We start from the raw sequence: 23,855 nt of genomic DNA on the forward strand, positions 1-23,855 counted from the left end.
AGTGACAGGGATTTGTACACAATTATGGAATAAAAAGCATCCAAACAGAGTGCTTTGGGGAACACTGGGCACAAATGTTACAGAAGACGAGGTATGAAGAGTGTTCTATGTCTGCACCCACTTATTTTAAAAGTGGTAGATCATCAGTAGAAACTTTGCATAGTTAAAACTCTCCAGGCTGATATCAAGCCTTTACTGGTTGCACTATTTCATATTGAAAATACATGGTATGTTCTATACATTAAAAAAAAAAAAAGGCATCTGAAGAAATTAAATCAAAACGAGGACAAATTAAGAAGCCAGACATCCTACTGCTGACTTTCACAGGCCAGAGCTTTAAATAGTTTTTCCAGTGTATGAGTGTTGTGGTCACTTTATCCACTTTACCCAAAGTGCCAAATAGCAACTTGAGATTTTTAGAGGCCAACAAGTCACCCCCTTGCAGCTACCCCTGCACAGCACCCAGGGTGCCAGCACCAAAAGTGAATCATGATTCCCCATCTGCAAATTTTCTCCACCCAGCTGAGCCCCTGTCTCTCCTGCTGCACTCAGGTCCTGCACTCATCCCCCAGCTGAGGCTGCAACTGTCCCAAAGCCACAGAACAGAGCAAGTCTGTTCCACCCAGCAAACCAAGGCAGAGTGCAGTTATTCAGATCCTCAGACTGATGAATCACACACCGTGTCCTGCCCAAAAACATTACACAACCATAAATCCTTGCTAACAGTATTAGAAAAAATAAAAAAAAAATTGGTATTTTCTATTTATATTTCTGTACTGCCCTGCTCATATTCTAACAGTTGCAGAAAACTCTAGAAAATAAAACTTAACTGCATCCTTTTCATCTGTACAGTAAGTCCTCCTTGCTCAGGAGAAACCCAAGCTGCATCACCCCAGGGAAAAAAACCCAAACCCCAAAACTCTGCCTAACAACAGAGGAGCCTGGGACATCTATAGCAACTTTTCAGAACTCCCAGTCCAGCCTTCAGTGATCTTATATAGGTTTAGCATCAATAAAACATTTTAGGCCCTGGAAATGACATAGAAGAAAATGATCTCATTTATTTCAGTCAGATGCATGGAAGCAAGGAAAGAAAAAAAGGACATCAGGACAGCTCCCAAATTACCAAGTTTTAAAAGGTTATTTTTGGAAAGGAATGCATTAATAAGGTAAAATTTGCCTTGAAAATTCAGTCAACATTAAAATTCTCATTCAGTAATACATATATATTTCCATAATTCATTATCTATAAGTTTTCATGTCGTATTTTACAGCTCCTGTCAACTTTATTATTACTAACTTCAGCTGAATATGGTGTTCCTGTGTCATATGATTTCATCTGTCAGACACTTATAACAGTCTTGTTTAGGATTGTTGACAAATGGGCATTATTTTTATATTCATTATTTTGATGTTCACTATTTGCCTAACTTCAGTTAAACCATCATCACCTATAACATCATGGATGATTAATGTGGCAAGTAAGCATTCCAAATGGTTCTAAGAAAGTTTTACTTAGGTAGCAAATAAACACAAGTAAGTTTATATTTCATGTTACAAATCAAAAAAAAGGCTGGTACACCACATTACACAAGCACATGTTATAATTCAGATATACAACTCATTTTTCACATGTCCAGTGATACAATTCTGAGTTTTAAGGGGCTCTTTCTTCTTTCAATCCAGTTTTGGGGTGAGGAATACTAAAATATTGGTAATTTCATTTAAATAACGCTCCTGATGAATCAAAAAGTTAAGTTACCTCCCTGTACTCAGTTTTGTATGGAATTTCTCAAAGTGGACATTTGTTTATATGCTGCAATACCTTGGCATAATGAGATAAGTGAAGGAGGAGTCTCAGCCTTAAAGCTACATTCACTTCCGTGGATTAAGTCAGATACTTAACCCAGCTGTATGGTAGCTCAAACCAGATATTTTTTTTCCTTCATTAGATTATGCAATATGTCAGATTCAAAACAGGTAAAGCTAACATCAAGGGCTCTAATCAGTGCAAGTGACAAAAAGTACTAAGGTAAAAGTTTATGCTAACAAATAATCAAAATCACATCAGGACTGGAGAGGAGAAAAGCTGCTCCAAGCAAGCACCACTTGAAATAGTCTCAAACCCAGATTTTAGATATTTTAAAAATAGATCATTTCCATTAATCATATATTAGTAACTCCACCCCAGATTCAAAGATTTCCAAGTTTTTCTGATTGCTGTGACCTGAATAACACTGCACAGACCGAGAAGTCACATGAATAAGCATCTTGCTTTTCATTTCTTTTCAACATTCAAATACAGAAAAAGCACAGACTGAGAAAACAATTACCACAGAACATTACCAAAACCCAACATTTTATGCAACAGTACTCACTCTGTTAAAACGTTTGGCTTGAAACAAATGCCCATTCACTCGGTACAGCTTCCTCCATCTTCTGGCTCCACGTCGGTAGATTGATTCTAAGAAAGAAATTAAGAAGGTGTAAAGCAGCAGCATGGCAGCACAGAAACACCAAACACACTATGCTAAGCAAGTTGTGACTTCAAACAACCTTGCTTTGCTAAATATCAACGCACAGCTAAAATCCCTGCTGATTTTTTTTTTTTAAGGCAGCCGTAACTGACAGCTCCCGCAGGATGTGCTTTCACCACTGCCTCTCCCTTTCCTCTGTCCCTGTCTCTTTTTCCTCACATGATCATAATCCTGTTACAGTTCCTTGGCACTTGCTGTTGGAGCTCAGGTGAGAGGGATGGATCCTTTAAAGCAACAGCTTCCCCTGGTAAAGTGACCACACTGATCTCACCACAGCCCTTCAGACCTGAACATACAAAGGAAGTTCAGTGCTCATCATGCTTTACAAGAGCAATACTAAAGATGTAACAAGTCTGGAGAGTTGCATTATTTTGATCTCATTTTTAGCTTGCTAGTAAACATTGCATTAGGAACTTGATATTACCTGAAGTATTTTTCTGCTGAAGTTCACAAGTATATTTTAAACACTAAGTCTCACACATCTCCTGTAAGCACTTTAAGGAAAAGTATTTCAGTGTTTTTATGGGTGTTATATTAGCCTCCCTTACTTGAAAAATGAAAGTCTAGAAGAATTCTTTGATATTATTTTAAAGTTATCTTTAGTAACATGGTAAGTTTTAACTTCTGCCTTTTTTAAAAAAATCTTTATGCTGCTTATAATGCAACTTAAAACAGCTGGCAGCTTCTATAAAATACATTGCATCTCCTCTGAACAGAAAGTTAAGCACAGCAGTTTCATAGGGAATGGAGAACTAAGCAGCACAGGAAGTAAAAATAAAAATCTGAGAAGACTTTCATCCTGTCTTGGGGAGGGCTGCATTTGGAATTTAGGTATGCTGGTTCTGCCAGCCAAACCCCCTGGTTCCATAAAAAGCATTTGTATTTGGTCAGTATGAAGGAAGCCTTGGTTCCTCCCTCTCACCTCAGCAGGCTCTATCATACCGCTTTATTTTTATTTTGCTCCTTTAGAAAAGCTGCAACTTCTCCATAAGAACCTCAGTCAGGAAGTTGAACAGGGGAAGGGGCCTGGGTTGGGGTTTTTTGTTTATAAACTGAGTCTCCAATGCTGTTAGCTGTTTGAGCTGTGTGAAACACTCTGTAACAACCAATGTTCTATTAATCTATGGAATGTTAACCAAAAACTCAGACAATGCAGCTCAGAACATTCAGTACAAAAACTTCTCAAAGAAGCTGAAAGACTGCATGCCAGAGCAGTGCCAGAGATAGACTTATTAGAATCAAGGTGCATCACTTTGTATGCTTATATGACCCAAAGAGATCCCCAAAATCTGTCAAATCTAAACTTGAAACCTTGCCTTTCCCATCTGCAAAGAAAATATGCATGAGAACCTAGCATAGCTATAGCAATGGCTTTGCCTAAAAATATGGTCAAACACAAACATCAATGAAAAACTGTTCCACCATTTGTAGGATTAATTTTTACCATGAGGAAAAAAACTTCAAGAATTTTTTCCCAAAATTGCTAATTGATTCATTAGACAAAGCACCATATGGAGGCAACCTAATACATCTGTGCTCTGAGCAGCAGCTTATCACTGACATGAGGAATATTCAGTGACTGGTAAGTTAACAAGCAGCTTGTGCTGATGAAGTCTGTAAATAAAGGAGCAAGTCCCTTTCCTTATTAATGATAAATATTAAATCAAAATCAGGTTTTTATATCATACACTCGTGAGGCAATAAAAGCAGAATATAGCATAGCTTTAAATAAGCAAACTTCCCCAAAAATTCACTTAAGCATAATGGCAAATCATAAAAAGGAGTTTGGGCTTTTAATATAATTAATATTTTGCAGAATTATTAGCTTCAAAAATCCTAACTGAAGCTATAGTAGATCAAAGAAACCCTCATGAACAATAAACAAATCTTGACAAGCAAGCATATACCTTGAAACCAGAAACAAACATTGTCAGTGGGGTGTGATGTGTGAACAAAGCTTTGCTCTTGGGATACAACTCACCCCTACACTTGTATGGAAAAAGGATACTTCTGAACCTGAAACTATTTCCATACGTGTTTCCAGAACACTTCACAATAAAACAAGTAAGAGTTTGCTTGATAACCAAGAACTAAAACAAGTTTAAAGAGTCCCGATTGATCCCATCCACCTAGAAGAAGGAATACCAGCACAGAAGCATGAGGATTTCATGACTGTGTTGAACAAAAAGGATACTTTTTCATTTATTTTACAGTGTACCTCAGCTAATTCACTAAGGACCTCAAGTTAGCTGCTTGGAGGCCAAAGGAGAGATCATACCCCAAATTAAATGAAATCTTTCCTTTCTGATGGATATTAAAGACAAACCTTTGCTTAAAAACTAAACAGAAAAAGGAATTGTTTTGAATATTCATTTTGTATGTGAACAAGTTTAGAGGAAAATTCAAAATGGTGTGTTAGGCTGCTAACAAGGTTAATAATTTTTTATTGAGGAACACAAATATATTCTCTAATCACAATGAATATAGTGAAGTTTATCTACTCCACGATTGGAAAATTGGAGGGAAAAGGGGCTATTTTTCAAGTTAAGATTGTAAAGGAAATAAAAATATTCAAACTGAATGCCTGAAACAAAATTAACCAGCTGTCTCAATGTAAAAAGCAGTGTGGAACAACAAACTGTTGCTGACGTGCAATTCTTCCCTCTGTTGTCAAGCTGTGCAACTACATCACTAACAGTAATGCATAATGAACTTTGTAAATATAATTAGTGTTTTTCTTAAAAGGACATACCCCCAAGATTGGGGTTTTTTCACCTTTAAAAAAAAAGTGTTGTAGAAAAAAACTTGACAAAAAATTAAATATACAGAAGATTCAATGCTGATTTAATTAGATGAGCCACATGCCTATTGTTCAGTGTTGATTCCACATGAACTCACCTACAGAAGATCCTCCCCCAATTCAGTGAACACCTCCTCAGAACTTACTAGAAAGGATGCAAACCTTGCCTTTGAAAATTTCACTTGGTAAAGTAAGGAGAAACAGAAGGCACCATTGCTTTAAGTGTGTTTTACACCAACGAATGGCAGGAAGATGGTCACAAAAAAATTATTTCCTCTGCATTTGTATTAATGCAATTCTGAAGTCTACTTTTGTATGACCAAACTGCAACAAAAACCTTGACTATACGAACTACAGAGATGATTTTCTGTCCTGCAAATCAATTCTTAGAAATTAATACTTGTTTACAGGCCAATTACATTGTCTGTCAGCTGGACAGTGTGAGAATGCCCAGTTTTTGTTTTGCTCTTTTAATGTTTTGCTGGGCAGACAAGTGACCATTCCTTCAAAACCTACTCATGAATCAGAAGTAGGAAATTGATGTTGTTATTTCAGATAGACTCTGAATTAAGAGAAAATGATAAAAATAACTACATCCAAAGATAGATTTTGGGGAAAATTCTAAAGAACTTTGTTGTATGTTGTTTCACACATCTGCTACTTAGTATGTCCCAAATAGTTTAATTCAAATAATAAAACTGCTTTCTGAAGCTTTTAACAGGCATACACTGTATGGGATGTTAACTGGCCCTTCTTTTTATTATGAATAAGCTGCTATGTACAATTATCATTCCTCTTCAGAAGTTAGAAAAGAAAGGCAGTATCCTTCACAGGATATGGGTATCAACTGCTTTCACCTCTTCAGTTACTAAAATAGTCAGAAGGTAGCATTTTAATTTTTATTGGATCTAATTTAAAACTGATTAGCAATTGGGGAACTGTATCCCCATCCTGCTTTTCTTTTTCAAGACACTAAAATTAACTACAAAGTCAGATCAACCTCTATAAAAAAAATCCAAAAAACAAGCAAAATTAAGGCAGCAATAATGACAAAGGAAGTGTACTACATACAGCATCAGCAGAATAAAAAAGGAAATGAACTCTTAAAACAGTAATACTTACCCAGTATTTATTGCAGTAGAGCTAGAATACTGTTTGAATACCCTATTCCCCCCTTACTTAGAATGGGGTCAACTGACTCCCAGCTCAGGATTCCAGGTGGAAAGCCTGTCCTACACACACAGTTTTCTCATGCATGATCTCTTGGTTGCTGGTACCCACATCCTCCTGTTCACATGGCTCCATGCCACTTCAAGGTGCTAAGTTACATTTACAACAAGAACTCCAGCCAGTAAAACACAGCTAACACCTCCTGGTGAAAAAGGTCTCTGCTGCACTCTGCTCTCTGCCCCCTTAGATCTACCACACCTGTGATGCCTTCTGCTCTGTCTTGGTCTCCAAATCAAAAAAGCTCATTGTGAGCAGCAATTAGAAAATCTGGATTTCCCTGTTAAGAATACTGCATTCCAAACATGTGAAGAATTAAGCAGCAAAGGGATCTATAAAATATTTTTTAAAATACAGGTTTTCACATTCAAACAGAGAACCCCTACCACCTTATATTCACAGAAATACAAGAAAAAGGTTTGGACTATACAGAAGTTGTTCCTAAAAGTTCTCTTGTGATCAACAGGATTGCAATCAGAAAGCTGCTGTGGATGTACCTCACAGAGACCCAGTGTGGAAGATGATGCACCCCCCAGAACAACAACATAGGAACTTTAGCTATCAAACAAACATGAGACATACAAGGATTTGACTCAAGATCTTTTGAACAAAATAAAATAATCATTTGGTAGTATATATAAAAAAAACATCAACATTTAATAGCAGAAATTACAGAATAATTTTTTCAAAATTGTAATGGAAATATAATCCTCCCACAGTCCTGGCAATGAGAGAACTTGGCATGTTTCTGGGAACTGAAGAAAACTAAAAAACAATTTGAGTAAGCTCACAATAAGCTCTAACAATAACTACGCTTGTAATTGTTGTGGATTGCCTTGACATCAAGTCCAAGAACTGTTATGTCCCCTGGCTGCAGCAGCCACCTGTGTGGCTCAGAGAGTGAGGTGATGTATAGGGACACTTCCAACCTGATCACCACATCCACCAACTGGTTCCCCTCCAAAGGCTGCTGTGCATGTCAGAGCTGAATAGCTGGATACACCTGGGATGTTACCCAGATGGATAAACCTGCTAGTAGGATAAGAGCAGGATTCTCCCAGTCACCTGGTGGAAAAACTGGAGCAAGTCTGGGTGATCCACTTACTTCCAGGATAATTCTAGAACACCAACCGAGAGGTCAACAAAGTCTGAAATCTTTTTACTCCTAAGACTAAATAATTATTGACTCATCACCAAGAAATACCAGCCACCAACAGCACAAAGTTTGTTCACATACTACCATGCATTCAAAGCAAAAATGTTTGTCAATTAAATGACAACAAATTTGGTATCCATTCATCAAGACAGTTGTTTGCTGAAAACTGTTGATTTGTTTTAAATATACGTTGATAATTGAGCTCTATAGAGAGTCTCTAAAAGTGGTAACATTTCAAGCATACACTGATGAATTTTCATTTCCATTCTCTTTGGAAAGAGGGTAATTATTTTGGAGCTAATGGCCAAAGCATGATAGCATTACAAGACTAAACAGAAGATAGCATTATTTTACTAGCTGTATTTAAAAAGCTTGCTTCTCATGAAAAGTATGGAGTTTTTGTCTTTCAGATTGTTACCATTTGTATTAAATCAGTATTATTTCTAAAGGTGTTTTCCAGTGCATATGGAATAACTTGGTTTGCTCTCTGATGAAGGCATCAACACCTATATTTGATTATATCACCACTGAAAATCCAAAACTTATGAAAAAAAAAAACACACCAGCTATTCAAAATGGATTTCACATATTTCAAGCTCAGAATGCTTTGACAAGGTGGCCTTCATGATGCCCTTGAAACCATTATTTGGTCTCAGTTAGGGCACATTTTCTAAGTTGTTTTCCTTCACAGCATGAGTCCATTACTCCAGTTTATGATACACTCAAACTTCCACTTCTCTTCCCAATGTTTACATTATTCCAGTATTAGCAGTGTAACAAACTCAGTTTAGCCATTACTTTGTGAAGATGTACTTTACCTTCCCAAGAAATCAAACTGTGGAGTGTATTTCTCTGATTTTATCAGTCATTGGCCAATATCAGATTGTGGAGGTCTGTGACACCTCAGCCTGTTGGAGGGCACTGTTACCTTGCACCAGAACTCTCCAGATCTATCACTTCTCAGTCCCACATTTCAGCTTGCAGCAACATGAAGTATCACTGAACTTATTCAGTGACAGTACCTAAAATAAACTCTGACTACTTTCAGCAGTTATTCTGGACTAAATGACTGTTCACTGATTTTAATAGAATTATTGTTTCCCAAGAAAGTGGATTTCCATCCCAGAGCTTCTCATTTTGTGGGGAAAAAACCTGCACATGATACAGCCTCATGTACCTGCCCTTCCATCTGGGTCTGTTAATGCAAAGCCATAGTGCTCACACTTGCTCACATACTCACATTTTAAAGCAAGCATGTTTAAATCTTTCAAATTAACAGTGGTAAGTTTTTCACCTTTTAGAAGAGGACTTTAAACTCACCTCACAGAGGAAAGGCAGATAATTACACCAGATCTAAAGTTTACACACTGCTTTCCACCTAAAACCCTTCTGATTTCTACTGTGCTCTCCATCATCTGAGTATGAGATCTCCTGTGTAAAATCATTTTATGATAGCTATTCCTTCTAGCAAGTTTAAAGTAACATTGAGATAGCTTGTAGTGCTGCTGTTCAAAACAATGATTGCACCTTGAAATGAATCAGATCCAATCCTGGATGGAAGGTTTCAGGCTCTACAATATCAATTTTATCACTGCCTGCCTGGGGCTTTCCTTTCTTTACAAGCCTTGCAGGTAAGAATAGTTTTTATCAGAGATGAGAATCTAAAAAACAGGGAGAGTCCTGTGCCACACTCAGGGCACCTGTACCTACTTTACTGAAAAACACAGCTTTAGAGAGCTAAAGTATTGGAAGCAGCATTTAACAGCATCACTATTATCAGAATGTGATACTACTGCAGTAGGAAAGAGGACCATAGCAAAGCCTTCAGAAGGAGCTATGAAAAGGCAAAACTTGAAGTATTTCCCTAGCTAAGAATTCAGGCACAATCACTTACAGATGCAGAAGAATTAGTCACAGAAGTTCAGAATCACAAATGAGGTGCTTTCTAGTCAATATTGAAAATCTCAGCTTTTCAGTTTTTCACTATTCAAGTCACTACCTTCCCCCTGTGGTTTAAGGACAGAACTGCACACTCTGTTCAACACTTAACTCTTGCAGTGACAAGGGTGATCAGGACTCTGAAAACCACCCTCTCAGCATGCCTGAAATGAGCTGCTCTGTTACTTCAGGAGATTCAGTGGCCAGGAAGCTGCTGTCACTACCTTGTCATACAAGGCTTCACTTCTGAACTTTCCATTTCAAATTAGCACCTCCTGAAATCTCTCACAAAATACCTGGTTTCTCATGCAGCACCTCAAAAATCCAAGCAAAATGTTGAGGCCCTGCAGGCCTCTGCTGCTATTTATGTGGCTCAGTTAAACATTCAAAGCCATAACTTGCATAGAGCAACTAATTTAAAAAAGTATTACACAGAACTCAAGTATAATAATATATCATTAACCTTGACCATATCATTTAAGAGGTTACACACTAAATAGCTCTTCCAAGCTACTGAAACAGAACTAGCTGAGGTTTAACAGGCTCAGACATCCACCAATTCCAACAAATAACACAAAAAGCTTCACCAGCTTCTTGCCAATTTAGTCACGCCAAAGGCCTTTTACCAACTTAAAAGAAGAATACAGATTGGAAGTATGAGAGATAACACAGGGGGATGCAGCTAGACAACACAGTCAGGAGAAGTCTTCTAAAACCAGGTTAGATCTTCCCTGCATGATTATACTCCCTTCAGAGCAATACCTAGGAGAGAGGGGTGGGTGTGGGTGATGGAATAAATAAAAAAAATAAAACCACTGGTTGTTATGACATATTAAAAAGTAGCTCAGATACACCTCCTTCCACTGTATTTTTAGTTTAGTTTACAAACATCTGGTAAGGCAACAGTATTTTAAAGTAAGGGACAAAAATCAAGCCCCACAATCAGATTTGTGCTTTATAATTTCACACCACAATTATCAAAAGGGAGGCCTACTTCTTTGTTCTTTATTGGTGTTTCACAGCTCAGAAAAATCTTGACATTATTGTAGAATTAAAACCATTAAATTATTATAAGCAAAACAGACATTTAACTACAATTCTGTTATCAGTAACTTTCTCATCATCTGCATGTATATTTTTCAAATATGCCATGTTTGAAGAAATGTGGCTCACAGTTAGGACAGATGAAGAGATTTCAGGTATTCTTGAGAAACTATGACACAGCTAATTCCTAAGCAATAATGTATCTCACATTACAAACAGTACAATTTTTCCCTCTGTCTGTTCAATTACTGGAGACCAGGGAGAGGGTTACTAGCAGTTTCAAAATTGCCTAATTATCCAGTGCAATCCAATCTATGTCTTTAGAATAGTCTCTATGGTGGCAATAGTTCCTTTCTTCATTGGGGGATGAAATTGGTTCACGTGCTCTGAATAACCTAATCACTGCTGCCAATACAGTAACAAATGAAGGGAAAAAACCTGCCTTATGAGCTAGAAAAATATCTACAGGCCACACTACTACAGCAAGAAGCCTTTTAGAGCTGTTTTTGTAGTACCAAATAGAACATAAAGCACACCCAAATATCTATACCTAAAATGTATCAGCTCACAACAATAATCAGGTTAGTAAGATACCTTTACTCAGCCCCAAGATAAAATTGTCAAGAAAGATGGCTTGGGGAAAAATTAGTCCAAACACTTATTGCTAAAATACTGAGCAGATAAACAAAGAGCATAAGAGACATCCACAACACAGTGTAATCATTACCAAAAAAATAAGGCAGCAAAAGCAGCCAGAAATATTAAATATTAGTATGCCATGCTAATGCCATAAGTACTTACACACTACAAATATATTTTGGGAAATTATTTTCTTCTATTTTATGAAGCAAACAGTAAAACAAGCCTCATATTTGTTAGCATTTGCTGCCCAAATCCAAGACAAATTTTAACATTAAATATACATCTTTGCTTGTTCAGATATAAAAATGCAAAGCCTATTAGCACAGTTCATTCTGACAATACCAGAAACTAAGTAAGCCTTAATTCAAGACAAGTATTTCACAATTTAAAAACCCAAAGACAATTCAGACACAATCCAACAAAAAGGCCTTAGAAAAATGATGCTTCTAAACAGTTAATCTTGCCATCAGCAATTACAATAAACAGGCCTTAAACACATACCGTCAGGGGTTTTTGGATACATTTCTTTCATTAATCTCCCTTATTAGCAGCAGCAGCAGCATCACCACTCACTCTTCTGTTCTTTCCCTCCTAAAATACATTCCCCAAGAGTCCTTTCAACACAATTTTATCAGCATTTCTGAGAGGTCTCTCAGCCACATCCCTGCCCACAGAGGCAGCAGGAATCTCTGCATTTGTAACAATCTATGGCTGCAAAGGAGGGTGGCAGGCACAGCAACTGTATCATAACCAAAATGCTGAGTTCTATTATCTACTGCACCACACATACACACACACTGCATCAACGGCCTCAATTCCCAGCAGCAAGCACAACGATGAGACACAATCTACAGAAAAAAAGCATGCATTACTCACTGGCTTTTATGCTTTAGCTTCTTCAGCTTGTAATTCTTTACGCTTTACAAGGTAGTAGGTATGAAATGCAACATTTTCCCTTTATTCCACTGCTGCTGCTCTGTGAATACCATTAGATACCAAGGACAATAGGCAGGATCAGCTCGAACATTAAGAGCAAATATTTAATGGAAGACTGGTTGCCCCCGTCTCTCCCTTTCACATCTCTGCTCATGTAGCCAGGCACGGGTGGTACTGGCTCCCTTGAGAGGCTGTAGCCAGCAGCTGAGGCACAAACTAAAACATGGCATGGATGGCAAGGAGCTGATGTCACAAAAACAAGTATTTCTCTGATAAAAGCAGCAATTCCACTAGGGAGGTCCTACAGATCGATAAGAACCGTTCAGCCGAGCAGGCTTTGTTATCCAGTGCACTGCAGCAGCCAGAGTGAGAAACCAGATAAGAGCTGCCAGGGTAAATAAGCAGAGACTGTAATAACTAAGTTATCAAGCTGCCAGGCAGGCACCACACGTGGTACCAGTGCACCCAGAGGCTTGCAAGCACAGGAGAGAAATGCACACCTAAACGGCTCAGAAACAGCCCCGTCCAGTACCAAACCCAGGAGAATCAGCTGAGCTATGAAAAACAGAAAAATAATGCTTTCTAATACAAAAGACTGGTCTAAAAGTCTGCCATCTTTCTCAAGAAAGACTGAGACAAAGTAGCTCCAGACCAAGAGATGCAAGCAAGGCCTCAGAGGTCACACTCAGAGGCTGGGAGGAGATGCAGGAGGTTACAGAAATCCCTCCCAGCTCATCAGGGATCAGCACTGCCACTCCAGCCTGCAGGAGGGGTCACCTGTCCTGCTGAGGGTAAAAAGTGCTGCAAATAAACAGTTAACAGCTAACCGTTTATTTGCTTCTGGAAATTAACCAAAGTTAAACTCATAAGCTCATCTGCACTGCAGGCATGGAACTCTACAGAAGTGCATACATAATATTCCAGGCTTTTAAAAGGATTTCTATGAATATACCCACAGTAAAAAAGCCACGTAATATAGAACACTAATTTGAAATCTATTGAGTATTTTCTGAACAATATTTTAGTCCTTTTGAAATCAACAGTCCTTTAAATAAAGTATATCTCTACCATCAAAAACATTTCTATGCAGTCTAAGTGAAATGTAGATGTTTGTTGTGTGCCTTTGCTAACAAGCAGTACCACTGAATCCACGTGCTTATGCTGAAGTAGCAGGATACAAATTAACTGCTCTGTTCAAAACAATTTTAAGATAATTACAAATAGGCCACACCAACAGATTTCCGTGCAGGCCCCATGGATGCAAAGAGACAATATGCGTTTAATTCACTAAATTAGGAGAAACCTAACCACAAATCACTTTCTGAGCACAGCCTACTAAACAGGATTTTTAAGCACCCCAAGTATTAATCAACATGACCCGTAAAACCATGTAGGGAGAAATACCCTAAAGACAGAATAACCAGGTCAGCTGAGCCACACTAATCTATGAGTTTCTGCAGTTCATCTCATGGCACAAGATAACTAAAACATCTAACAAATTAGTATGAAACTTCTGTACTAAAATAGACTTTTAATGAGATCACTAAATTGCAGTGAACTTCATTATACCATGTAATGTGCACAGATACCCCTTTAAGCAACAGCCTTTTCTCTCCTCCAGTTAGTTTACTTTTCCTCACAGTATTTCACATTAGTTTGTGTTGTGTTTTCAGAAACAAGAGCAAACAATTCTATTTGGGGTTGTTTTTTGGAAAATAGATAGGTGATATTCAAATACACATCTAAAATACAAATGTCTTTTCCTCCTGGTATATCAAGCCCAGGAAACCAGTAACAATCCTTAGAAACTTAAAACCAGCACCACAATGTCAATTTATACAATTTCTCTGATAAAATATAAAACATTTAATGCTCTATTAAGAAACAAGGCATACACAGATGTACATAGCAGTAGCTTATTAAAATTTTGATCTATGTCTTTTCCATGTCACTAAAAAACTAAGGTAAAATTTTATAACAATTTGGTACTCACTATCTTCTCCTGGACAAGGCATGCCAGGTTTTTCTGGAATACTTGGGAAAACTGAAAAAAAAATAAAAAAGATTAAAGTGAAAAGAGTCTCAGTAGTATTTTTCCATGATTCTTGGATACATTCACACAAATACAGTTTTTGGTAACCTTTAAATAATGTGTGAGAAATGATGAATCAAAATTTGGGTCCATGCTGGCAAGATCTTACACTTATCTACAGTATTCACAAATCTGTGCAGCTTAGAACCTGAAGCCCCCTCAAAACCTATTTTGAGCTCTTGGCCCAAGGAACACTTCCTTCTTACACCAAACTACGGGGCATCAGCTGCATAAAGAACATTATTAAACAGGCAAGGGACTTGTTCCCATCTCTCACTGAAGTAGCTGTGAGGATTATCAACATGCGCATGGAGGTCTCTGGGCTGTGTAATACTTGCCATGAATAATCAGCCCCTCATCTCTGTTCTGACAATACAAACGAAAAGCTTCTTCCAGCTCCATCTGAGATGAGATGGTACATGGGTCACCTAAAAAAACCATAATACATCAAGTTATGACTGAAGAATTAAGTGAAGAAATTCAATTTGTCAGGAAGAAATGTATCAGCTTCCAGAACTGCTTTTCATTCAATCATGTGATATCAAGCTGTCATCTTGATCAAAATCAAACTATTTAAATACCATTTGTTTTCCTCCTATTTTTACTAAAGCTGACAGAAATATTGGTTTGCAAGGGGACATAAAAAACCCACAAATAAATAGATATGCTCAAAGGTTTTTAACACATGGCAGAAAAAAAGCAAGATCACCTCCTACTAACCTGAAAATTGACCTTTAAATGAAAATTAATTTACTCTTTTCACAAAGACCTACACAAGAAAACCTCTGGTAGGCAGAAACACTGTTTTTAAAGCCCACAATAGACTCTAGATCAGTGGCCTCAACTTTGTGACAGCACATCCCATCATCATTAAATTCCTTTTAAGCTCAAGCCCCCAGTATGTGTATTTATAACCATATTTTTAACCATAATCAAAACATGCACAAAGACAGAACTTTTTAAAGGTTAATATTTTAAAGTATTTTTATTAATGGTACCAAATCTTACCTCTCAAAATAATTAAAATTATTTTTAGCAAGAACTATGTGACTGAACTGACTTCGTGACTTGAAAATTTTGGTTTCACATTTTATGACACAGTGATTCAAAATTAAATTTTCTAGTCATGATGGCTTCATACTATCATTATCTATTATCCAAAAAACAACCTGCACTGGGGATGAGATTCATCATGAAAAAGCAGATGCCAATATATATATTTCACATGCTATTTGTGATAATTCTGTGTTATTTTTGACAGATTTGTCAGATCTGATCATTGTTTATCCCCTGTAACATGGCTGAAACAGCTCATCCAGGTGTAGGAGAAATGTCAGCTCCACCATTTCCCTGCTGTCTGCTTGTGCTCACATTATTAGCATTACCTTGTAAGGGTTATTTTAGTTAAAACTAGGTAATTAATCCATAAATCCACTTAACCAGGTGCATGTAAACTGCACTACATCACAACACTGAAAACAAGCAAAGGAGTGAAGGTGTCACTCACAACCTCTGGGGAACACCCACTCTCCCCTCCACACACCTCTGAAGCATACAAGGATGGAAGGGCAAGAAAATGAAGTTTGGCAAAGTCTTCACTTCTGTGGGAAGGAATTCAAGCTCAGGACAATGTTGAAAATGCTGCAAACTCTCTGCAAGATGTATGTAAAAGCATGCTTTTCACTCCAGAGTATAGCTACCCCAAGGCTAACAGGAGTCACCTGGCTGCACTACAGCTAGGAGACCACCAAGAACATGGACCCCCCTCTAATGGGGTTTAGAATTAAAAAAAAACAAAATAAAAAACCCCAAAACCCATCTAAACTTCTTAATGTTACGGTCTGGGGTAGCATTAAAATTTATTTTGCTTTGGATCTGTGAGACAAAATCCAACCATAGAAGGGTCGGGTGCAAGCATAAGCTTTTATTTGACAATTGACACAAGCAAAATGATAGAGCCAGGCAAAAGAGGGGAAGAGGAAAAGAAGATACAAGAGAGAAAGAGAAATGGGAGAGAAAAAGGGATAAGAAAATGGGAAGAAAGAATGAGAGAGAGCTCATTTCTCCAAGCTGCCTGCTCACAGGACAGGGTGATGTACCCTGGTGCACAGAAACAACAGCACCTCAGTGCCCCTTCTTAGCACCACAGTGAACACCAAGCTCACAAAAGCCCAAGGAGTGTTTTAGTTCAATACCTTCATCATCAATCCACTTGAGGGTAATGGGCTGTTCCTGTTGTAAATTGCACATCTTGTGGACTTCATCACAAAGTTCATCATAGCTCATGGATGCATCCAGGTTTGTTATCAGGATGTCCCTGCATGAGATGGAATCAGAAACTTCTCTCAGAAAACACCTGCATTAGCCTGGACATTCTCACAATTCCATCTGTGGACTCTAACCTGCAGGCCAATGCTTATGGAATCAGCCTTCTCATAGAAATGTTCCCACCAATGTAAAGTAGTTGCCAGAAGCCAAAAGAATTACATCTCAGTGTTTAACTTCTTTAAAACATTTCAGTAGGGAGGAATTAACTATGTTAATGATCCTTCGTGCATGTTTACTTGGGCAAGTCAAGTTCCCTTGGTACAGCTGTCAGCTTTTCAGGTGTTGTCAAGAACCATAATTTTGTAAGAATTTATCCAGTTACTTCTTCAAATCAGGAGACAAATCAGTTCTCAATTACTGCAAAATACTTTTAAAAAGCAAGTTTTCCTCCTTTCCATCACACTTAAAAGCAAACTCTGATTAGGTGAATTCTCAAAAGATATCATCACAAGAGTAATCAGGAAAAAAAAAAATCTTAACTCACATTCTGCATTCTTGTTTTCTACCTTTAGTGTTCTGAGAAGCCAACATTGAAGTCTGCTAGTGTAAAGCATACAGTACACTCAGGCACTTGTGAGAATAACTTGATAAAACTGAAGCCCACACAATGCTGTCAAAGCAGGGCAAAGACTTAAAAAAAGATTAAAAGATAAGGCAAAGCAGCAATAGAGGACTGGACTTTCTTCTGTTTTTTAAGTATTTATCAAATTACAGACTCAAGGATATCAACTGACAAAACAAGTGCAGGAAGACAGAGCTACTTAAACTCATCTCAGTGCTTCCAAAACATTTTGGAGATAATGAGGAAACAGTTCTGTAGTTAATGGCTACTTGCATATGCAATTTTTTCTTTCTCCTCTCAGTTTCATAGAGTAAGAATACCAGAAGCTTCCCAACAATGAGGTAGTTTTCCTACCTTCACACTCTGTGTGACAAGTCATTTTTGAAAACATGCTATATTACATTCTTTGCCTACTTACATCTTCCCAGCAGAAGCTGGAAGGTACTACACAGAACTAAAAACCTTTAAATTTTAAGACCTCTATTTTAAATTATATGCACTAATAACTTTGCATTTTGCCTTTGCTGAGAAAAATCACAGCAAGCAAAGCTCTGAAACAATCATTTTAAAGTGCACTAAGCTCCAGGATCTGATTAAAAGCACTGCTGCCTTTTCAAGTGTACCTTTGATCTAAGCTGGTAAAATTCTCAAAGAACAGCAACTTAATTCTTCATGACAACAATGGAAAAAGAAACACACTCTAACTGCCAACTCCTAAAGCACATTGCTGTAGAGTACTGAGATCTGTCAGGTGAGGTCGAGTTTAAGAACATCCCCCTGTCAAAAAAAGTCCTATTTTAGGCACTTAAGAAAATAAGACACCAAACCAGTTTTCAAAGAAGTGTTTGAGGTCTGGTGCACCAAGAGAAGGTTGCTAACAAGAGCAGCTCATTACTTAATGAACTGCCACATCAAATAACTCGTGAAATCACGTAGCTAGAGACCTGGGGTAGCTCTGGACAACCATGGCTTTCACAAATATCTAAATGTCCTAAAGCTGAAATTACACACCAAGACAATACTCTCTCATGCAACTACAAACGCTAACTAAAGCTGACAAATATTAATCAGTCTTAAATTGTTAAAATTATTATAACAGATGGCACTGACATTCTACATGAAAATTAATAAACTTCACATTTGAGAACACAAATTAATGGTCATGGTAAGTAGCATGAATTGCAGGTGCAAATATTCAGATTTATTCAAATTATTATCTCAATGATATATTCTTTGAGATGTCCTGTGTCTAATTGTGATGTTTGTATAGTCATATTAGGCAATCAGACTGATGAAAATTATTCACTGTTTAACACTGCAGAATACCAGAGGACACTTATGTTGTGAGGGATTGAAACTGGTCACTACAAAGTAATGTGGGGAGTTGGTGACCTGGAAGTTACCCTAGGCAATTACAGCACAAGATTCATTAACATTTATAGATTAAAAGTGTCCCTGTTTAGAACCAAGGTAGCATAAAGCAAACAATACTGCATCATTGATCTAATTTTAATGAAGTGATTTCAAGTAGCCAGGAATAAACCAAATAAACTAAGTCCCTGCAATAACAAAATGAGAATTACACAGGTTTACCACCTTTTGCAATCCACTTGTGCAGTTATTTATACTATGCTATGTTAGGAACTCTGTCACACCCAGAAACATGAATACCTGAGATAGGGGGAGTCCACAGTGATAGACTCAACACCCACATGTTTCAGAACTTCCTCATGCTTAGACTTCTAACTGGGATTTCAAACTGATATATTGTACTATTATATTTCATTTTTAGCAGCTACCTGAATGAGCTTGCCCTTAATTCTGAAGCTGAAAGCAATATTAAAAGACTTCAGAACTCATGGAAATTGCTTCATATAGTGTTGCAGGAGAAACTACAGTAGCAGTTTGGATTTTTTAAAACACCAGCAACCAAAAATTAAAGAGTAAACTACAAAAAGAGCTTACTTCTAGCACTGATTCCCAACAGAACAACAAAGAATGTTTATTTTTAAAAATCACTTAGTTTTCAAGCAACTTGCACAGGTTCATTTACTAACAACTTGCTATCTAAGCAAAATTCCCTCATTTCTCCTATTTACCTGTCTGTGACCCCAAACAGTGGTAATAAACAGAAACCAATAACCCATCAGCCCAGAATAACTGTATCCTGGTCTTGCACATTTTCATCCCTTTCAAGAAAAGAATAAACTATCAAGTCTTTTTCACCACCAGCATGCTGCAGGAGTCTGGATGATATCCCAGAAGCTACCTACCTCCTCTGACATTAATTATAACTCCACCAACGCCCTGGTTAATCTATCACCAGGTCAGAGTATGAACTCCAGCTCAACATGCTTCAAAACTAAGACAGGACACAGTATACAGGAGAGAACATGCTGACTTACCCACTATAGTGTGTTTTTACTCTGATGAAGTCTTTGTTCAAATCAATTTTTGAGCCCATTCTGCTAGGCATGGTCTGTATTTTGCAGTCTAAATTAAATTACAAATATATAGAAATAAGATCATTCACAACAGATAGCTCATTGAGTTCTGAGGCGAACAGCTTTAGATGTGAAATAAGTGTTGCTCCTCCAGATGATTTTCAATCCAGCTGCACAGAAAGAAAACCAGAATATAGATGAGTATGCACACACTCTACTAAACAAACAAGTTGTGTCAAATTTTATAAATGCAAATAGCTTTATATAGAACAACACGAAATCAAAGGGAAAACACACAAGATCATTGACCTGCACAGAAATTAAATGAGATCTGTTCAAAACACTCTTGTACAATTTAGTTTTACAGCAGCCTCCCCAGCATTTTAGCTTTTTAATGAAACATCCAACAGCTCCCTCTTGGCCAAAAATATTCCAACGAAATCTTTACTTATTTATCAACACAGCTTCTCTCCCTATTCTTCCAAAGAGTATTTTAACCCAGAATAGTTTTTATTCACATGGAAGGCTGCTACCCATGAGTGTGGGGCACCAGAGCACCCTCGGGGAGCCCCTCACCCGGGCCACAGGTACCGGGCAGACACCCCGGGACCTTTTCCCTCTAACCCACGACCCTTTCTCTCCTGAGGGGTTCTGAGGAACGCGCAGCCCCTCAGGGACCGACCCCACGGACCCTCTCTGTCCCTCCGGAGCCGCGGAGCACAAGGGGAGGGACCGGGAGGTGACAATGCCAACGGGACCGGGTCCCCATGCCCGGACAGCGGGGTCACCCCAGCCTCCCCCCCCCGGGACTGACCCCTACCTGCTTCGCCGAGGGACCTCCCAGACGAGGCCCCCCCCGGTCCCGCTTCCCGCCGAGCGCAGGAGACGCCTCAGAGCTGAGGGGAACGCTCCCTGCCCGGGCCCCGCGTCCCGGCGGTGCTGGGCTGCACCCCCACGGCCTCAAGTTGCTCAAAGTCCAGGGAGAAAGTTTACGGTCGGACTCGGAGTCCCTGCCGGCGGCTCCCCGGAGAAGAACGGCGGCGGGAAAAGCGTCGCGGGGCTACAGGAACCGCCGGTTTCCCCTCAGCCCCGGACCCACCGCCCCCTCTCACCGCCCCGCTGCCCACAGCGCTATTGGCAACGGCGCCACCGCGCCGAACATGGCGGACTAAGAAGGTTAGCGCCGGCAGCCAATAGAACAGCTCCCACGCTACCTGTCAGCCAATAGCAAGCTCCGACTCACCTGGAGCCAATCCCCAAAAGGATCCCGCCCACCCACGACCAATCACAGGCCGGAAACCGTTACCTGGGGAGTAGAAGCGTCTCAACCAATCAAAAAAGAGGGAGGACGAGGTAGGAGAACACCTGCAGCCAATCAGAGGAGGAAGCGGCAAGCGCGCTGCTCCCCTCAGGGAGGCGGCTGAGATGACAGGTGCGGAGGGCAGGGACGGGGATAGGGACAGGGGGACACACGGACAGGGGGACACCGGGACACCCTCTCCCCGCCCTGCCGAGGCCGCTGCCGGCCCCGATCCGGGTCCCCGCCGGGGGTCTCGGTGCTTTCCCTTCCCCGCGCAGCGCCGTGTCCGGAGGAGGCCCCAGGCCTGAGGGGAGCGGGAGGCGGGTGCGGCCGTTACCGCGCTGAGGGGACCGGCAGCTGCCGCCTCCCCGAGCCCTCTGGAGAGGCAGCGAGATGTCCCCACGGCCCAGGCCTCCGGTTCCCGCAGGTGGCCTCGGTAGGTGAGGTGGCAGCGGCGGGCGCGGAGCCGCCTCAGGGCCGGGCCGGGGCGGTGCTGAAGAGAGGGGCGGAGCGGAGCCCTGGAGAGGCAACGGGGAGGCGTGAGAGAGAAAGGGGGTGTCTGCCCCTGGGGGGTTCACAGGCTCTCCCGCCATAAAAAGCTCCCCCCTCAAAGAAGGCAGAAATAAAAGCTCACCCTGAAAAATAAATTCCCTGACAGTGACCCCCCCGGCCCCATGGGCTGGATGTCTGTCAGAACTGCTGCCTCGGAAAACTCGGCTCCACAGGAGTTTCCCCTGAGTGTAAATACAGCGTCAAACCTTAACAAGTTTCCTTCAAAACTGTTAAAGCGGGAAAACCGCGGCCAAGATAATAAAGAAGAAATAACAAAGATAAAGAAAATTAGACTGCTGAATGGCCAGACCAGAGGGGAAAGAGAAAAACAATGAAACGTGTTGTAGCAGTGCTCTTGAATTAACCAGAATTCCACAAAAGCAAGTCTATGAAATGGTTAATGCCATCAGCTTTATAAAGTTGTGGGGATTTTCTAGCCATAGTTTGATCTTCTGATTTCAAACTGTGATTCAAAGCCGGATCCTATGAAGAGGAGATGGGGACTTTGCCTGTGCTTCAGATGAGGGTGTGGGATAGTTAACTCAGAGAGTCCCCTAGTGGAAATGCTATTTATACTGGCCAGACAGCTATTTTCCCTCTATCTTAACATGATTTTCCAAGCAAACAAGCTACCCAGGCAAAAGCTGTGCCTTGGAGCTTTTATTTTCTATTTGCTTTTCTGTTTCTACTTTTGTATCTATCTGCCACTGGGGAACAGTAACCCACCAAACCTGAAAAATAAACCAAACCAACGTGTCACAACTGCTGGTTTTTTACTACCTGGAGCTGAGCAGTCATAACCTGTATTTTGAAAATGGATGACAGTATCAGTCCTTAGTCTTCTGCTGTTAAGTTGTGCACACCTACATCAAGTTCCTTTTAGACACCACTTATCAATTCCACAGTATCTTTACAGGTGTGGATGTGTTGGTGAGTTAGCATCAGTGAAGCCCTGAGCCTTCTTTTGGTGTTTCTACAGTCTTCCAAAATACAAGTAAGCAATAGTTAACACTAGTTTAAGTAGCAGTAAACTACCAAAATTTATTCCCATTAGGGTAGATGTTTTCTCTGACACCAAGGAAATGTACCAAATGGTTTCATTTACCAGTCTTTAATCTGAATTCTTAGTGTATCCACTCTTAATTTTATCTGGGTGGGAAATAACAATATGGCTTCAAAATGGGCCCTTAAATCTTCATGTGTTCCAGATTTTCTCTGCTTAAAATGGAGAACATTATGTAAGATACATCTACAAACATAATTCTTCCAGGGCAAGGTAGACTTTGATCTCCCTGTCACATCAATTAGGTGACTTCAGCTCTTTGAGTTGTTGGATTGGCAGATAAAAGTAGTGCAGTTCTTCAGAACTGTGAGGGTTTATGTGGTTCTTTGCTGTTAATTTTTTTTAGCACAACTTAGTGAGGACAAAAGATTAGGAAGATTTTCAGTGCTTAATGAAAATCTCAATAATATTTTCAGGTCTTGTGGAGGTATTTTGTAGTTGATCACTTAGTAGAAAAGCTCTTATTTTAGAAGTCTTACTTTGAGTTGGTTTGTGTTTTCTTGCATTACAAGGCTGGTGTGAACATCCAGAGTATTTGTTTCCCAACTGAATGTCTCCTTCAGCACTTCCTTGTACTATTACTGTCAGTAACTGAAGCCTGTTTGAGTGTGTACCTCTGCACATTTCCAGCAGATGGCAAGATATTCCCAGCAAATGAGAAACAGAATTGTATGGACAATACTTAAAAGAGATTTCTCTTTATTTTAATGCTACAGGCTGCTAAGAATTGTTCTTTAAAAATTAATTTAAAGGGAAAAAATGATTTGGGGTTAATGATGGAATTAATCTAAAGCACTGCTTCAGGCATCAGATACTTGTATTAATGCCTATTAATCTCACTTCAATGCAAGGTTGTTCTAGCTGTATTTTCCTTTTTTAAGATTCTAAAAAGCATTTGCTACTTAGTGGGTTTGGAAACCCTTGGACTACACAGTACAACTGCTTCTATGCCTGTTACAAGAATGTAGTAAGTTTCCTGATCTCCCTTTTTAGTTGGTGTCTTGAAAGAAACAGGCTGTGGTTGCAAAGGAAAACTATGCTATGGGGTCAGGCATTCCTTGCTGTCTTGGACCATTATTCAAGAGAACAATTTCTACTGCATGTTTAAAAAAATGAAGCATCTAAATACCTCCCTGAATCCACAAAATAAAAAACCAAAATAATTTATCCCAGGCTTCACATGAATAAAGTAGTGCCTTTTAACCTTTTTAGTTAAAGGAATAATATTCTAAAA

General features: G+C 39.4%; 1 protein-coding gene across 1 annotated transcript in view; it reads right to left on the reverse strand.

Annotated features, from left to right (window-relative positions):
- The window catches only part of PRKCZ (protein kinase C zeta), a 38,941-nt gene extending 18,102 nt beyond the window's left edge, over positions 1-20,839 (reverse strand). The window contains exons 1-6 of the mRNA XM_030463679.1: positions 20,527-20,839; positions 19,668-19,876; positions 16,568-16,689; positions 14,711-14,800; positions 14,274-14,324; positions 2,379-2,464 (exon numbers count right to left, since the gene is read on the reverse strand). Coding sequence (XP_030319539.1) covers positions 2,379-2,464; positions 14,274-14,324; positions 14,711-14,800; positions 16,568-16,689; positions 19,668-19,738 — 420 coding nt within the window. The 5' untranslated portion in view covers positions 19,739-19,876; positions 20,527-20,839. The remainder of the gene's footprint in view (positions 1-2,378; positions 2,465-14,273; positions 14,325-14,710; positions 14,801-16,567; positions 16,690-19,667; positions 19,877-20,526) is intronic.
- Between the last annotated feature and the right edge of the window lie 3,016 nt (positions 20,840-23,855).

The sequence above is a fragment of the Calypte anna genome, chromosome 21 (assembly GCF_003957555.1).
Source record: "Calypte anna isolate BGI_N300 chromosome 21, bCalAnn1_v1.p, whole genome shotgun sequence".
Lineage (NCBI taxonomy): Eukaryota > Metazoa > Chordata > Aves > Apodiformes > Trochilidae > Calypte > Calypte anna.